Raw genomic sequence first — 17,557 nt, 5'->3', positions numbered from 1 at the left:
TGATATAAACATAATCAATTTTCATTGCCAATGCAGATAACTATGTCCCAAGCTTTCACATCAGTCTAGAACATTTCCTCTTAAGTGAATATTGTTGGCCTTTCAAACTGCTGATTAAGGTAGTGAGCAGCAGATCTTATGATATATTTTTGTCTAGTAGCTGTTATCTCCTAGATAGTGTAATAGTCAATTCTACATTTTATTATCATTCATTAAAATTATTTTTATACTAAACGAGATATCATAGAACTAGACTTCTAATTCTCATGTAAGATTCTGGGTGGTGTTTTGATATGACAGACTAATAGCGATTTGAAACTAATATAATATTCCAGAGAGTTCCACATATTAACTAACTAATTAATTAATAACCAATTAATTTGAAAATCAATTGATATGGACTCAGAGAAGGAAACAACTGCTGGTTGTCCAAGTTTCCTGATCAGCTAAAGGAACATTTCTCCTTAGACCTCTAATTTGAGTCGCTCTTACGAAGACTCTTGACACTGAGGTGAGGTGGTGGGATGGCTCAGGAGGTTCATCTTTTGAGGACAAGGCAGTTTACTGTCCAGCTTCTGTGAACAATAGGAGAGTTGAGTTGTTCATCTGGTTAGGACTGATATCTCACACAGGATATAAATGAGAACTGGGAAGAGGTCTGGAGACTTAGTATGGAGGGCAGGTTGTTTCTCTAGTCTAGGTGGTTTATTTGGTGCCTTAAAAAGCGGTCCATTTGTTTAAAGGCAATGTTTCCATGAACGTATTGCACTTGCTCTAAAATGGTCTCACTGGTTACTAATACATCAGTACGCTCAATTCAAGGTTCTTGTATTGACTTTAAGGCCTGATAAGGTTAGGGTCCAGAGTATTGGGGGGGGGAATGCCTACCTCTTTATGATCCCCCTTCCTGTCTCGGTATTACTGTGTATTCCATCAGGGAATTTGCCATTGACAAGAAGCAGGTGCTTTTCAATCAGTCTTCCTCCTTGAAGTCATGCTAGCTCTTCCTTCGCTCCATTTGTTTATGTATTTATTACGTTTATATACTGACTTTTTGCCAATGCACCCATGGTGGCTTATAATTTAAAAACACTAAAAGAAGCAAATGATCTAAAATGTAGAGTCCTTTCAGGTCAATAATGGTTTTATCATGAGTCTGGGCCTTCCCTCAGTTCTTAAGTCACCTCAGGGAAGGAGTTACCTCAGGCCACTGATGACTCATATAAAGAGCCGGTGGTATGTGCTTTGAGGGGAGGGAGTATGCCTTTTGTTGTTGTGTCTTTTCTTTTTAAGATCTTGCTTAAGCATTGTTTAGATTTGCTTCTTTGCACTTGAGTTTTTAATCTGACTTTTGTTGTTCTGCTTTTTTGAATGATGGCATCAACATGAGAACATGTCTGACTCACAGGCTGAATTTCTCCAGTCTGCCATTGCCAAGCTCAATTGCCCCTGAAAACGGTATTTCAGCTGTGTTTGTTCAAACATCTTTGCCCCACCTTTCCACTAAAAAGTGCTTAAGGTGCCTATTTTGCACTGGCAAAAATCTCATGCGTGCTCTAAAGGCAAGCCAGGCCATGTGTAAATAGGGATTTTTGCAAAAGCAAAATGCGTGAAATCAGCTGTTGGGGAAAACAAAAGCCCATGGCTGCTTGAAAGAAGCAATCTTGCCTTGTAAACCTCCAAACCAACCACAGTGCAATATGGTCTTCACAATCTAAGTCCTCACTTCAAAGCTCCCATCCTATCAGAAACCTACTGCATCACTTGCTCTGCTTAAAGCTCCCCCTCACGCTTGGAGTGGACCGGATAGAAATAGTGGGGGCTGTGACATAGAAACAGGTGCCACCTGTCAGCTAGAGAGACTGCTTGTCTGACTTGTTATAAGTCATTATACCTCAATTCTACCACAGCACTATTGCTTTGGGAAGGTTTTGGCTAAGAGAAACTTATTTCTTTTTAATTTCAGGCTGTACATAATGTAGATGCCCCTGCAAGTTTTCTGGTTTCCTCTTCACCTGGCTGTCAGAAGCAGCCAAAAATTCTTAACTAGAATTATTGACTTCTTATTTTTGTTGTTTTTAGCATTTAAATAAGCGCAGCTTGCTGCATACCAGAGAAGGGAGGGCAAAAGGGTGTGGGTGTTAACATAACTCTTGGACTGACCTGATTCTATTCCCAGTGCAGGATGTTCTCATGCTTTGCAGAGGTAGGATGCCTACATATTGTGATAATATTTTGGAGCATTGAAGCATTTGGAAGGATAAGAAACAGTTATGGGATAGAAATATGTTACTCTGACAGATAGGAAGGTGGGGGATATAAATCAGCAATGTTGGTTTACAATGAGCGTTCCTCCGCGGTCCTGTGTACACTATGATATTACACTGTGATATTTTGTTGTGTCATAAAATAGTTTATTATGCAATAAACCACTGTGGTAGAAAAGGGTATTCACAGCACTGGGCTGCAGCACCAAAACAGTGGAAGGGAGAAGGAACATTCAGACTCTGATGGAGCCAGCCATCACCATCCACATCACTGGTCCACAGCTCGGTGTTCTCACCTACCATTGCAACTGCCCACTATTGCCAGTCACTTGCACCCTTTCTTGGCCCTACCAGTAGTCTTCCTGGTCCTAGTGGTCCTGGGATGGGACTTTAAAACAGAAGGTCAACGTCCCTCTGCTCTGGACTGTCAGTAGCAGCAGGCAGATGCCATAAATCAACATTATTTGGATACTCGCTTGTTGAGGAGAAAGATGAGCAAATGATATTAAAATATATTTATTAAATGATAGATTAAGTGATATATTCTACTAAAGCAACCTTGGTGAATAGATTGTGAGCTGTACCACACTGCTCCTGTGGTTTGAATTGAGAAGCATAATGCATTGAGAATTGTATTTCATGTTGTCTTGCAAAGGTTCTTGAGTCTTGCAATATCCTGGAATATTAGTTGCATTGACTGGGGTGTTTTTATTTTTTGAAGAAATGAAAAAGATCACACAAACACACACATTTTTCTGAAGTACAGTGGTACCTCGGTTTTCGAATGCCTTGGAAGTCTAACATTCCGGTTTTTGAACGTTGAAAACCTGGAAGTAAATGCTTCCATTTTCTAACGCGCCTCAGAGGTCAAACGGCTTCCACTGAGTGTTTCCCAATTTTCTCAATTAAATTTGTATACCGCCCTTTGCGCCTTAGTTTTCAAACGTTTTGGAATACAAACAGTATTCCAGAATGGATTAGATTCGAAAACTGAGGTAGCGCTGTGCTTTCTTCATAAGCAGGGCTGCTGTATAACAATATGTACCAGTGTGTGCTATGCTGGATAGTTTCCAAAGAACTGAATAGGCTGGGGAGTTGATAAATAGCACCTTTTACCCCTTTTTAATCCAGCTTCATGTGGTGATTGAAATGTTGTAATATTTAATTTGATGGTCTATTCTAGTGCCATTTAGAAATAATTACTATACTCAGTGTTATTTTTTATGTCAACCAGAAAAGATATCTCTCCCTCTCTCGCTCTGTTTTTTCCTAACAAGAAAAAAGTATAATCACACAGGATTCCCATTTAGTTGTGTTAGTAATGGACAGAGCCATGCTACAAAACTATCAATTTAACTATGGCACATATTAACTGCCTCTGCCTAAGCCACTTGAGAAACCTCTTTTGGCCCCAAAACTTTCTGGGCATCCTACTTTCCAGTGTTGTCTTTCACATCTCAAACACTTGGAAAGCTCATAAGACTTACTTTGCACACATATATTTACTTGAACTGGTATGTGTGGTCAGGGGTGGAGGAAGGGGGGTGCAGTGAGTGCAGGCTGACCTAGGTGTCACCACTGAGGGGGGGGTGACAAAATGTCGGGCGGCACTCACCGTGGGGCCTGCAGCACACCTGAGCCACATGCCTCTCCTGGGAGAGACGTGGTGGCTTGGGTGCGCACAAGCTCTGTGCTGCCCAAATGGTCTGCCCGCTGCCCCCCCCCCCGATGTAGGCCGGCTGAGTGGGAGGAGGCAGGCAGACTCCAGAGGCCCTGCAGTGTGCCCCGCCCCTGTGGGCATCTCGCCCTGCCCCTGGGCGCACTGCATCAGGCACCCAGCAGTTTCCTCCTCCACTGTGTGTGGTGTAGTGGTTAGAGTGTTGGACTCGGACCTGGGAGAACAAGGTTCAAATCCCCACTTGGCCACGACACTCACTGGGTGACGTCAGACCAGTCACAGCCTTTCAGCCTAACCTACCTCACAAGGTTATTGTGGGGATTAAACAAGGAGAGGGAGAACCATGTATGCCATCTTGAGCGCCCCGAAGAAAAGGTGGGATAATAATAATAATAATAATAATAATAATAGGATATATGCTTTTTAACTGGTTGTGCACTTGGAGTATTCATATAACATCAGAGCCAGAATACATGCAAGTTTTCAGACTAGCTATTGCAACCAAGGATTTTCAGTTACAGGACACTCTGTTCAGTTGTTCAGAAATGTGTTCACTGTGAGGACACGATGCTTTGGTAACAAGCTCCACCTCCATGCTATGTCCATTTGTGAATGCCTGAAAAGACTGCATGTATTGGGGCTCTTATTCAGCCAATTCTGTTAATATTGTTATGAGTTTTTCAGGGAGGGCAGATCCTCCTAAATTCTTAGATTTAGCTAATATTTGGACCTGGTACAAATCCTTGCACAAATGGAATGACTTTGTTGGCTACAACTCATTGCCATTTGCCATAATGCCATGCGCCTTTGCATGTTCATTGGACAACTGAATGGGGCTCTCACTTCCAAGGTTGGGCTACAGCCATCCAGGATTCTCTGAAGGAGCACTGCTCATGTGAGTAGCTGGCTTATGTGAGAATTCAGTTGCAAAGAGCAGTTAGCTTAGCAAATGTATGAGCTGTTTATAAGTTCTCTGATGAAGAGCTGCTCCTTACTGACATGTGGTAAAACAGGCATAGGCAAACTCGGCCCTCCAGATGTTTTGGGACTACAACTCCCATCATCCCTAGCTAACAGGACCAGTGGTCAGGGATGACGGGAATTGTAGACTCAAAACATCTGGAGGGCCGAGTTTGCCTATGCCTGTGGTAAAATAACAGGGTCACAGGAACCAAGGGAGCTGCCTTATACCAACTTTGACAATTGGTCCATCTAGTTCACTATTGAACTAAATACTGACTTGCAACATTCCAGGCTTTCTGACAGGGGACATTCCTAGTTCTACCTAGAGTGGCCAAAGATTGAGTCTGGGACCTCCTGTGTGTAAAACATGCTCTACAACTGATTGCAGCCTTTCAGACCAACCCCACTTCAACTTCTGTCTCTTGAATCAGTTCTAAGCAAGCACATTGCAACTATGCAAATTTGAAAACCCTCACCTGCTGGTGATTTGCCAGTTTTGCTTAAAATCTAAATATAAATCCAACCACACCTTAGTTGTGATCTGGATGTATTCTATAGCATTTTCAAGACCCAAAGAAATTCAATCAAATGTGGGGGGGTGGGGGTGGGATTCCAAACTAACTTCATTAAATGCAATTAGTGTATGTTTCATTGAATCAACTAAGCAGTGTTTTTATTTTAATTTATTACTCATCTTTCACCCTAAGGTACTTGGGTGGGTTACAGCAATTAATTTGTATTTATTTTTCCATCACAGTGAAAGCGGCAACAACCTGGCATTTTTAAGAGAATAAACAATAAAGGATATTCAGCCATGGACAAAAAGCAGCATCTAGTGAAAAAGGAATTTAGCAAAAGATTTTCTTTGGACAGTACTCTCATGGTGAGTACAAAAGCATATCTATAGTTTTGGATATCTTTTTGGCACTGGGTGCTTGAGCCTTTCATTGCTGTGACCCTTTGTAACAGACATCCTTGAAGACTTGTTGAAGACCTTGTATTGTCAAAATTGCAAGAGAGTTCTTTTCTAAATAGCCAAATGTGAGTAAATGCTAAAAGATTATTATAGCTCAGCCAAAATGCAACTGTTGATAGGAACATGACACCTTGTTCGTCTAGATCAGAATCTCAGAAGAAAAATGATGCCTTGTCCAGTGGAGTTTAGTGGATCTGGGATGCCCTGGTATAGGGGTGTCATTGATAAAGTTGTGTCAAGCTAAAAACCCAAAGTGGTTTAATCAGAGAACATTGCTTCAAGAAAACTTACGTGGTTAAATAATGTTCAAATAACAAAGATATATATTTCTGTGTCTGTGTTCTACAGCCATTTGTACAGTGCTTTTAAAGTATACATCAAAAACTAATGTCAGTATGATGAGTGCGCATGATCATACAGGTATCACTGGAAACCAGGATCGGCTGTTGAGAGCACACTTGATGGCAAACCTTGGTTTGAAATGGCCCTGTTAATGTCAGTGTTCATTTTGGCTGCTGTGAACAAAGATTGAACCTAAAACATTGCTGTCTCTCGATAAGCGACTTAGATGTGTTTTCTTGGTTAGACTTTTTCTCCCCTAACAAAGGACTTGGGATCACTCCACACATTACATTTTCAAAGTGTTCTCCTAAGAAGTGACAAATGCAGTTCATGGACCTGTGCCTGGTTGCCACTCTACTGAACATACACATGGTAGACATTCTTTTACATACAGCAAATGCATGGTACCTAATGTCCTCTGGTACCAGAAGTTAGTGATTTGTTGAGCACTGAAACACCTATGTGAAACATTCTTGTTTTAGGCATGCTTCAGACAACAAGCATGTACATGCCCCCATAATACTGTTCTACAAAGACATCATATGGCCATATTATCATATTACTCAACTCTGCCAAACACTGAACAGAGAGAGCTTCCTCTCCAGTAGTTGTCAACACATCCACATTTTAGGGAGTTTCTGTCAACTTTGCAACAGTATTTAGATGGGGGAGAAGTACATCAGGACCCACCCAGTTCTTTGAAACAGTTTAAATTTATGGATTTAAATTTAACACTGCTGGTGAAAGAAATGCAGAATTCTTTTTCAACCATGTCATGGCAGGATTCTTTGGAAAGCAGAAAGCAGAGGTGGAGTTGAACATCAAATCATGATAACTCCTGAGAATTACAGCATGCTCTAAAACTCGCCTTGCTCATCTGTCTAATGGCTAATGTTCGTGCCGTAACATTGAATGTGTTTAGTCAGCAGAGTAAGCTCTGCTAAAGCTAATGGGATACATTAGCAAATAAATATGGAGAGGAGAAGCAATAATAGGAAGCCAAAAAAAGGGGGGCGGTGCGGAAATACCAAGTAGCCGCATTCAGGCCAAAGTCATGTCCGTGAGTCTGCTTTCTTGCCTCCACTTCCAGCGTAATGAATTTGTGGGCTTCTAAGCAGTGAGAGAAGAGCAGCATTATTTTCAAAGAAATTAAGTTCCCAGGGTCAGCATTTCAGGAGGTCACTGACATATTTAGTGACTACCCTTCAAATGTGAGAAAGCTGGTATGAGATTTCTAAGGATGATGAAATCAGCTGACCCAGGAAAGAATGGAAAGTAGAGATGAAAATCAAAGTATTTCTGGGTCAGTAATAGAGCAGTTGCAGAGATGAAAGGAGAGCCTTCTGCCTTGTAAAATAAATCAAGGTACATCCCTTTAAACCGAACAAGGTAATTCATCAGCAGCGGCAGCACAGCAAGTTGTGGGAGTCTCACAGTAGTGTAGCTTGCAGGAAACTTTTAGGGTTGCTTACTACCATAATATGCTAATAATATAAAGCAGAGCTTCTGTGGCTTTAGATCTGGGTTTGAAAAGCAAAGTGACAGGTGATGCTTTCTCCTCGGTTCATATCCAAATGGGACGGAAATAATCTGAAACTTATGCTTGTTATGCACTTAAAAAAACGCAGAGAAGTCTGGACAAGAAAAGGGAGTAACTCCATAACCACAACCTAGCATACTAGTCGCATTGGGTATGTGAGGACTAATTGTCCAGTCAGCTTTCTGCCCCACCTTAGCTGTAATTATCCTTTGGCTGGGAGAAAGGAGCCTAGTTACAACCAGACTAGATTATTGCAATAAGGTCCACAAGGGACTGCATTAAAAGATGTTTTGGATTCTTCAGTTGGTACAGAATGCGGTCAATTCTGGACCCTTGTGGGGGCAATCAAAGAATAGAACACCAATATGATACTGGCTGCACTGGAGGCTAGATTGTTTTCAGGGCTAGTTTAAAGTGTTGGTGATGACTTTTAAAGCTCTAAACAGTGCGTAGCCAAGTTGTTTGAAGGGCTATTTGTACTTGTATAAACCTGTCTGGGTCTAAAGATAGGTGCAGGGAGTTGTGCGCCCGCCATCAATATATATTAGGTTGGCAGGCACTAGAATTAACCTGTGGCCTTCCAGATGCTGTTGGTCTACAACTCCCAGCATTCCTGACCATTGGCTATTATGGCTGGGGTTGATGGGCATTGGAGTCCAACATCTGGAGGGACACAGGTTTACAACCCTTGTACTATATAGGATGGGGTCTTTTTGGTTTTGGCCCAGTGGCGTAGCGTGGGTTGTCAGCACCCGGGGCAAGGCAAGTAATTTGCGCCCCCTAACCTGTGGATTTGCACCCCCTAACCCTACCCCTAACCCCCAGATGTTGCGCCCGGTGCGGCCGGCCCCCCCTGCACCCCCCACGCTACGCCACTGTGTTGGCCCCATGTTTAATGGAAACGTAGAACTTCATTCTCTAGGTATGTATTCATGGACCATATTTTGCTGCTTTTTAAACAGGCATGGAAGACATTCATATTTCAAACTGTTTATAATTTACACTTGGAATGTTTGGCTCATTTTCAACTGTTGGCTGTTCTAATGCTTTTATTTCAAGCTGCTTCTACAAATATTTAAATAATTAAGTATATAAGTAAACTTAAATCTGTGCATGATAGGTAACGTCTGTGTTCATGCCAGTGGAATTCAGAATGTGGCAAAGAAAAGTATGCTGGGAAAAGGTCTATTTGCCTGCCCCCTTTACATTGGTACCTCGGGCTACATACGCTTCAGGTTACAGACTCCGCTCACCCAGAAATAGTACCTCAGGTTAAGAACTTTGCTTCAGGATGAGAACAGAAATTGTGCTCCGGGGGCGCGGCAGCAGCAGGAAGCCCCATTAGCTAAAGTGGTGCTTCAGGTTAAGAATAGTTTCAGGTTAAGAACAGACCTCCGGAACGAATTAAGTACTTAACCTGAGGTACCACTGTACTTGTCAGCACTGTCATCCCTGGAAATGTATCCTATCTAAAGCTCTGAATAGCCACCCACTTCCAGTCCATATAGGCCAGCAGTTGCTAATATGATGCCTATAGCCACTCATCTGCTTGCATAGGTTTTTATTGGTGATCACAAGGCCTCTCCCACACTCCTCACCCCATTGAAATTGGACTTGAAACAAGCTTTCTGTTTTAGCGGATTGAATAAGCTGTGTGTGTGTGTATGGTGACCATGACAGCCTCACTGCTTGGCAAATGCACCCACTGGCTCAAAAAGGATGCTGACCCCTAGTATATACAATACTGAGCTAGATGGACCAATGGTCCAACTTGGTGTGATGCTACGTTGGTGCTATTTTCCTGTACACAATCACCATGTTTGCAACTAGCACACTAGTACAGAGTTACCCGATGTCAATAAATGTTAAGTTCTCTGTCCAGCTATTCTTTATGTCACCCCCTTCTATACTGAACAGACAGCTTTTGCCAATGCATTCAATATATGAGGCAGGCACTGTATTTAAAATAAGGACAACAAAACTGGTATTCAGAATGCAGAGAAGGCATTACATCATAACGTCTGGCTCCAAGTATTATTTTAGAAGGGGAGTCTAGACCCCAAATCAGAATGCAGCTAGTTAAAAATAGTTTCATGACTTGTAAATACGTACATCTCTATTTTCTGTCTCCTGTCACAAGCACATCACAACTTTGTAGTGCTGTAAATCAGAATTCGGAAATGCACATTAATTAATTAGCTAGGATAATGTATAGTTCTTACAGCTCATACATAATCTACTGTATATTCATTTTTAAAGTTAAATTTGCAATGTGGGACATTTTATCAAAACTCAGTGTTTTCATTTTCAAAGAAATCAGATAACATTTAATAACGTGGATATAGTGTTGTTGTTGTTGTTGTTGTTGTTGTTAACATTTGTCTACAGCCCTTCATCCATAGATATCAGGGCAGTTCACAGCATAAAAATACAAGATAAAAACACAAAATACATAATAGAAAGAAGAATGAAACAAAAACCTGCTGACCCCCTTCCATAAATGATATTATGTTAAAGGTAAAGGTAAAGGGACCCCTGACCATTAGGTCCAGTTGTGGCCGACTCTGGGGTTGCGGCGCTCATCTCACTTTATTGGCTAAGGGAGCCGGCGTACAGCTTCTGGGTCATGTGGCCAGCATGACTAAGCCGCTTCTGGCATACCAGAGCAGTGCACGGAAACACCGTTTACCTTCCTGCCGGAGCGGTACCTATTTATCAACTTGCACTTTGAGTGCTTTCGAACTGCTAGGTTGGCAGGAGCAGGGACCGAGCAACGGGAGCTCACCCCATCGCGGGGATTCGAACTGCTGACCTTCTGATCAGCAAGTCCTAGGCTCTGTGGTTTAACCCACAGCGCACCTGAGTCCAGATATTATGTTAGGGCTGTTCAAATAGTGATCACAGTTTTTTTTAATTTGAGTTGTGCATCAGAAAAATTGGGCTGCTGTTGTGGCTATTAAAACTACTGCCCGGAAGAATTGTAAGCTTTCTTCAATTACATTCTTTCTTTTTTATATATAAAAAGTCCTTCTGTAACCAAGTAGAAGAAGAAAAAAAAAAGAAACCACTCACATTATAGACCAAATCATTATTACTGTGAGGAACTGTTGCTTTTTTCACACTCTCTGTACAGTGCTCCCTGTGAAAATAATAAAAGACCCACCAGAAACGGAGGCCTTTGCCTGACCTAAAACTGTTCAGTTTTCTCCAGGACACATTTTGATCAGAAAAAGTCAGTGCTTCAAGCTGTGCTCTTTATTTACGAGAGTAATTCCCAAGCTGGCTAGGGAATTGCCTTGGATTGACACTTGCAGCTGTGATGGCATTTAGCTGAGCAGCCTTCTTGAGAACGTTTCATCTTTACAAGTAGCTAGCCTCTATAAAGTAGAAGTTTTTAAAGGGTGGGTTTTTTCGTGTGTTTTTTTTTAATGGGCAGCTTTCCACTTTCAAAAGAAGAGTGCAGTGAATTGTTTCTTAGGAGGCTGATTGCCTGTGCTCTCACCTTTTCAAAGCTTAGTTATATACCACTGTGATTTGCAATCGGATTAGTCTTAACAAGTGAGATACCTGTAATATTTGCTGCTCACGGTTGGGAGGCATGGAATTGACTGGTGAACAGGAGCACTGCCAGGTCTGAGGGGCTGTCCTAGTTCTTCTGCTCTCCCTTAGCTTACCAGGTGGTGGCAGGAGCCAGGGGGTGTCCCTTTTTAATACTTGAAGAGGTCTGGCTGGTGGGTGTACTGCACAGTGAGCCACCTGCCAGTGCCATTCTTCCCCCAGGAAGCATGAAGATGGTGGGTGCACCTGTAACTTTGGTCCTTCAGGGTGCTGTGCATTCAGCAGCCCAATGCCTCTAGAAGTTAACAAACGGTGTGCTCATGCTGGGTGCTGCAGCAAGTTCCCATCATCTACAGGTAATGGAAGGGGGTCTAGTTTCAGGGTGCAAGTCTGGCCCTAACATCACCACTACCGAGGAAAGTGCTTACTAACACCTGAACATTTATACTTCTACCTGTTCTATGTTACCCTTTACTATTCAATTTACATCTATTTACCCCAGTATTATCTGAGGTGCCAAGCGCATCATCAGACCTTAAGTCTGATCCCCATACTAACAGCCCTTTTGGACAAGCTGTGTTTCCCCTGAACAATAGTCATTCCCAGATCTGCTCCATGCTGAAGAGGACTGCAGATAGCTATTTGCTAGCTTCCAGAGAGGTTTGTCTGTTTAGGTTTGTCTGAGTTTTTCTGTTTAGTGAAAACAACAGAGCTTTTGGGCACAACTAAGGGCAAATCCACACTTACCTTTGCTCTGCATTTTTAGGCACAAGTCCATGCTTTAAACTTTCTGTCTAAGTACTTTTTTTTATTTTGCCCCACAAAAGCCCACTCCTTACTTCTGAATCAGCGCAAACCGCAATCTGCAGAAAACCTGAATTGCTGTTTGTTCCGATTCAGTGTTGAAGAGCAGCTTTCCTGGGGAAAGTAGTGGGGCAAAAATAAAGAGTGTTTGGACCTGTGCCCAGAAAGCACAGGGCAACAGGTAAGTGTAGATGTCTGCTTTAACATTCTGTGGCCTTTTAAATGTATTTGTTGGAGGACGGGTTATTGGTTGGTTTTGGTTTATTATGTATTCTGTGTTCTCATTTTGTAATTTTATATTGTGAACTGCCCTGTGATCTTCAGATGAGGGGCATTATACAAATTAAATAATAAATAAATAAGGTAAAATAAAAACAGGGTCAAATTAGTCGTTTTTATGCCCTCCCCCGCACAGTCATGTTTGTTGTTTTGCAAGCCAAGGTAATAAGAACAATTAGGTCTTGTTTTCCAAACTGTAAGGTGACCCACCTGAAAGATGGCAAAGAATGTGTCCTTTAACCATATTCAAGGTAAAATGAATGTGTGATTTCCCCTCAACCTCAAAAGGGGAAGGTGCCATCCCTCAGCACTCTAACTTATTAAGACAACAGCCAGACCAAGCTGGTGTGATACATTACATACTGTCAAGAAACAGGCGCTGAAGCTGTGTATTTAAAACAGTATATTAAAAGTTAAGCAGTTCTATGTAACCTTTACCCTGAGTTGCTTTGTCAATATTATCACCCTTATGAATCAGCCTTTAAGCCTTGGATTTGAAACATTTATTTATCATACCATAAAATCTCAATAACTAAGAACACCCTCAGATTAAAATTTGATTTACAATCTTGGCATGTTTGTGTGTCTGGATGTTTCTCCTCTGGCTGCTCAGTCAAATACTCCTCCCTATACCCCCAAATTAGTGATAGACTGTCAATTCTACCACCTCCCTGCCAAGTATTTGCCTCGTGACTACTAGACCACAGCATGAACAGGCAATGTGTGTGGCAATAAAGGAGACATCAGCAAATCTGTGACTAAGTCGTCTATTTGAGTTAGATGAAATTTACATAAAATTGCTGGGTTTCCTTAACATTAATTATTCTAATATTTTAAGTCTGGATTAAATGTGAACATTTGAGTTGGCTCTTGGGCAATTTTGCAAACCTATGGACATGTTCACACTGTGCCCGGTGCATGCAACGGGTTTTGGGGGTGAGTGCCACCACACATTCTGACCTGTTACACACACACACACACACACACACACACACACACTTTGTTCACCCAGCCACTTTGTTCATAGATTGAAAATGCCCTACCCACATGGAAATACCAGCTCTATTTTTGTGACTAACATATTGTATGGCATAATATACTTATATACAAACAAGTATGTGAGTTTAGTCTTAAGGTGTCTGGGTACAGAGTATGGCAGCAGGACTCCCTTATTTTTAATTGCTGGATAGGAGAGGGAATTTTGATGACTGCAGATAGTTTTTCAGGGCTGAGAAAAGTTGTGTTTACTGAGGGCCAAACTACCAATAGCCAGGGTCATTGCTAGATGCTTAAAAGATTTGAGGCACCAAGCATGTGGGGTAGGAGGGCTTTAACTCTCACCCTTCCTGTCACTGTTGTGGTCCTGATCCAGATTGGACTTCTTTGCGTACATTTTCTATTGCAAAAAAAGACCCAGCAAATTGAATGGGACCCTTTTTGCAATGCATATTGCAAGTATGGGGTCCCTAATCTGCATTGGGATCCCAGTGGCAAAGAGTTAAGGGATCCAACCCCCAATACTAACAATGTGGTGTGGGGAGGTTGTGATTCTGTATACAAGGGCAGAACTATGCCATTAGGGGCACATGCAGTTTGGTTCTGAAATTCCATCTTCTACACAAATAATAAAGATAAAGAAGCTGTGTTTTCCTTTGTGCATCACTGCTCTTCCCATAAAACATTCTGTTACAGTAGTGAGGGTGTTGTTTGACTCTAAGTAGTAATCCAATATTCTGCTACGTGAATCGTCCTTAAGAAATCATGAACACCTTCCCTCCCCATTGCCTTCTTATTCTAACTTACAGCAAAGTTATTTCCAAAACCAAAATGCTTCCAGTGCTAGCTATATTCTTTCAAAAACTTTCAGAATTCTAATTGTTCTGTGGAACTGAAAAGTAACATTGCCATATTTATAGTATATCAATATTTGAATGACATAGGGAATGGAATTTGTGTTGAACATGAAAGAAGAGAAAAATATTTCAGATGGGTTCAGGATCATGTGCTTTACTTCAGTTTTTAATGTTTCTCTCTTTTTAATCCTACCATATCTGCAAGTTGATATTTCCTGCCACATTATTTAAGATATACAGTCCTACAGGCACATGAGCACAGCCAAGTTAGCTTTGAACTCACACTTCTGATTTTAATGCACACACAATAAAGTAACAAAAAATGCCTGGAGGAAAGATAGGTTTTTTTTTTAAAAAAAATGAAACACTTTAAAATATGATTTTGAACACCCAGGAGCTGTTTCTAAAAGGAATTATGCTTTCTGAACCAGTTCCTGTTTATTTGGAAAAGTTATTTCAATTATACATTGGATTAAGGCAATCGAAGCAATTATTGCTGATCACATTTTTAAAAAACTTGCCTATTCAGAAATGAATTCATTTATTCTCAGATATTTCTAAGTCGCTTTTCAAGACTATTGCCTTCCAAAGGTGCCTTATGTTAATAACAAATATAAGATTACATTAAAATGTACAATGCAAATCACAATAGTACAACCATTTTAAAAACGTCCGTAGATTAAAATGCAGTCAATGACGATAACAACCTCAGCAGCAGCCCATATACTAAAATATTTCTTTAATCAAAAGCCAAGAGAAACAGATGAATTTTCCTCTTTAAAAACCTGAACAGAACCAGACAGCTGTTTATCTCTCAGAAGAAAATTCCAAATGGTTGGAGCCATCACTGAGAAAGCCCTGTTACTCAGGTCTACAACTATAATTTTGTTTGTTTATTAAAATGTTTGTTTACAAATACTTCAAAAAATCACACAATCAAAGTGATTATATAAAATCATACAGTAAATTTATATTATTAAAATCAAAATTAAAATCAAACTTCAATTAACTATTGTGGAAAGTTGTATTCGTAACTGCCTGCCTAGGTCTGGTGGCATAGAAAAAACATTTTCAGGAGGTGTCTAAAAGTTGAAACAGGAGGCACCTACTGAATATCTATTGACAAAGCATTCCACAGAACCGGACTGATCATACTAAAGGCTCTATTGTTGTCAAATGAGCCCCTCTAACTCATGGAACAACCAACAACACTGATGATCTTCGTGACTGAGCTGGGATATAAGGGTGCAGGTGGTTCCTGAGGAACCGCTGGACCCATACATAGAGTATCTGAAGCTAATCTTAAAACATGGGTTATATGGGCAGTCATGTAAATCACATTTACACAAATCTTGTTGGGCCTTAAAGGTCAACAACAATGAGTTAAGCCCAGAAATTCACTGGCAACCAGGGCAACTGGCACACTTTGGGGGAGGACTGTAGTTTAGGATTGCCATATTTCAAAAAGTAAAAACCAGGACACCCTAAAAGTAGCTAAGAGAGTGGGATCAGTGGTCCTACTTTGTATAGACTAGGTGGATCTGTGACCACTTCTTGTGTGCAATGTTTGAACAAAACCTAAAGCAGCACAGTTTAATTGAGTCATGTTGAACTACTTCAGCATGAGTTATTGAGAATCCAAGGCAGAACACATTTCTTCAAATGCTATTAAAAAGCTTATGTTGTTCTCAGTTTTTCAGTTTCTATAACAGTGGTGCATCAGCAGAAAGCACAGGGTTTTGTGGCTCAGGTTGTGTTGCCTATCAATCCACCTATGTTGTGGGGGAAACTGAACTAAAATTTGAAGCCTATCTGGAGGTGCTTACTTTGACCAAAACATTTGCAGGATTTTAAGAGCTTAAAAATGTTTCACTAACTAATAAGACTTCTTGAGGAGAGGAGTGGTTTCATGCATCCCTACCTAATGCCAAGTTTGCCTAAAGTAGAACTGAGGTAAATCTGGAGGTTTCTGCTTAGGCAAAACATCAAAAGAATGTCAAGTGATGAAGGTATGTCTCAGAGCTGTTTTGTCCATTCTCCAATGCTTATGCCTGAAAATCAGAACAGCTACTTTTATTCTTCAGAAAGCAGGAAAAAGAGGAACAATTGTTCTTGTGCTTTCCCCCATGTGGATTTTCTCAAGTTGAAATTGCACAAAATTTCACATTTTACTCAGTCCCCTCCTTCTTGTGACTACTCTTATCTTTTCACTAGATGCTTTCATTATCCCCTAGTAGTGATTGCTGGTAAAATATGCCTCTCTTTTTCTTTGAGTGATTTGACTATAAATAATGTCGACAACTTTTACCTTGTTCTTTTATCTCGCTGTTCTCAAGAGCTTAGTTTTGTGGATACATTTTCAAGCAGTATTTCTATACTGTCTTCAGCACTGTCAAATTTATGATTCTGGCTTCGCTTCTACAAACCCTCATACACACTGAATATCAAAGTGACAAGCATTCTCCAGTATGGTGCATACTGGAACATAGTAAAAAGACAATGTCAAGGAAACTTGAGGCCTTCATTAATCAATAATAATAGCACTGAGAAGTATAATAATGCATTTGCTAGTGCAGTGCTTCTCAAACTATCTGATGTGGTAGGTTGGCAGTCTATCATGCCCCCTACCCATGTGCCAGGGACTGGTAAGATATTTGGTCCCTGAAGTGCCCCACCCAACCTAGGTTGTGGTGGAGTCACCATAGATCAGCAACTGATGTTTAAAGCAGGATTGTACCACTTTAAAACATCATGGCTTCCCCCAAACAGTCCTGGGAATGCTGAGATCCCTATTCCCTTTAGAAAACAATTTCCATAGTTCCTGATACACCGCTCTGAGAATTGTAGTTTTGTTTGATGCTACTTTAAATGCATAGTGCATTATGGGGCCATAAGCAAAAGATTGTTATACTCCAAGATGTGTACAGCTCAAATGCCCCAGATTGTAGAGATTTTAATATTTTATTATGTTGTTAATGCTCAGCTGTCTCAAGACCTTTCAGATGATGTGGGATATAAACCAATAAATCTCTTGTGTCTCAAAATGCTGAGGCAGCAGCTATAGTCCTGGAAATCTCTTAACGTAAGGACTATACCTTCCCCTAATACTTGAAATTGGGAAAGATGAACACCAACGTGGACCATTTTTAAATACCATAATCTGTGGGGCATGCATTTTATTGCTTGAATTGTCTTCTATATAGAGGCTTAAAAGGTAAAGGTAAAGGGACCCCTGACCATTAGGTCCAGTTGCGGACGACTCTGGGGTTGCAGTGCTCATCTCGCTTTACTGGCCGA

General features: G+C 40.9%; 1 protein-coding gene across 6 annotated transcripts in view; it reads left to right on the top strand.

Moving 5' to 3' along the window:
- Positions 1-17,557, top strand: part of NCKAP5 (NCK associated protein 5) — a 632,725-nt gene that overhangs the window by 133,517 nt on the left and 481,651 nt on the right. For all 6 annotated transcript variants that reach the window (XM_079992729.1, XM_079992727.1, XM_079992728.1 and 3 more), the window contains one exon: positions 5,666-5,791. In XM_079992729.1, the coding sequence (XP_079848855.1) occupies positions 5,723-5,791 (69 nt within the window). In that variant the 5' untranslated portion in view covers positions 5,666-5,722. The remainder of the gene's footprint in view (positions 1-5,665; positions 5,792-17,557) is intronic.

This window comes from Podarcis cretensis, assembly GCF_951804945.1.
Source record: "Podarcis cretensis genome assembly, chromosome: 1".
Taxonomy (NCBI): domain Eukaryota; kingdom Metazoa; phylum Chordata; class Lepidosauria; order Squamata; family Lacertidae; genus Podarcis; species Podarcis cretensis.
This window is presented reverse-complemented; position numbering and strand designations above follow the sequence as displayed.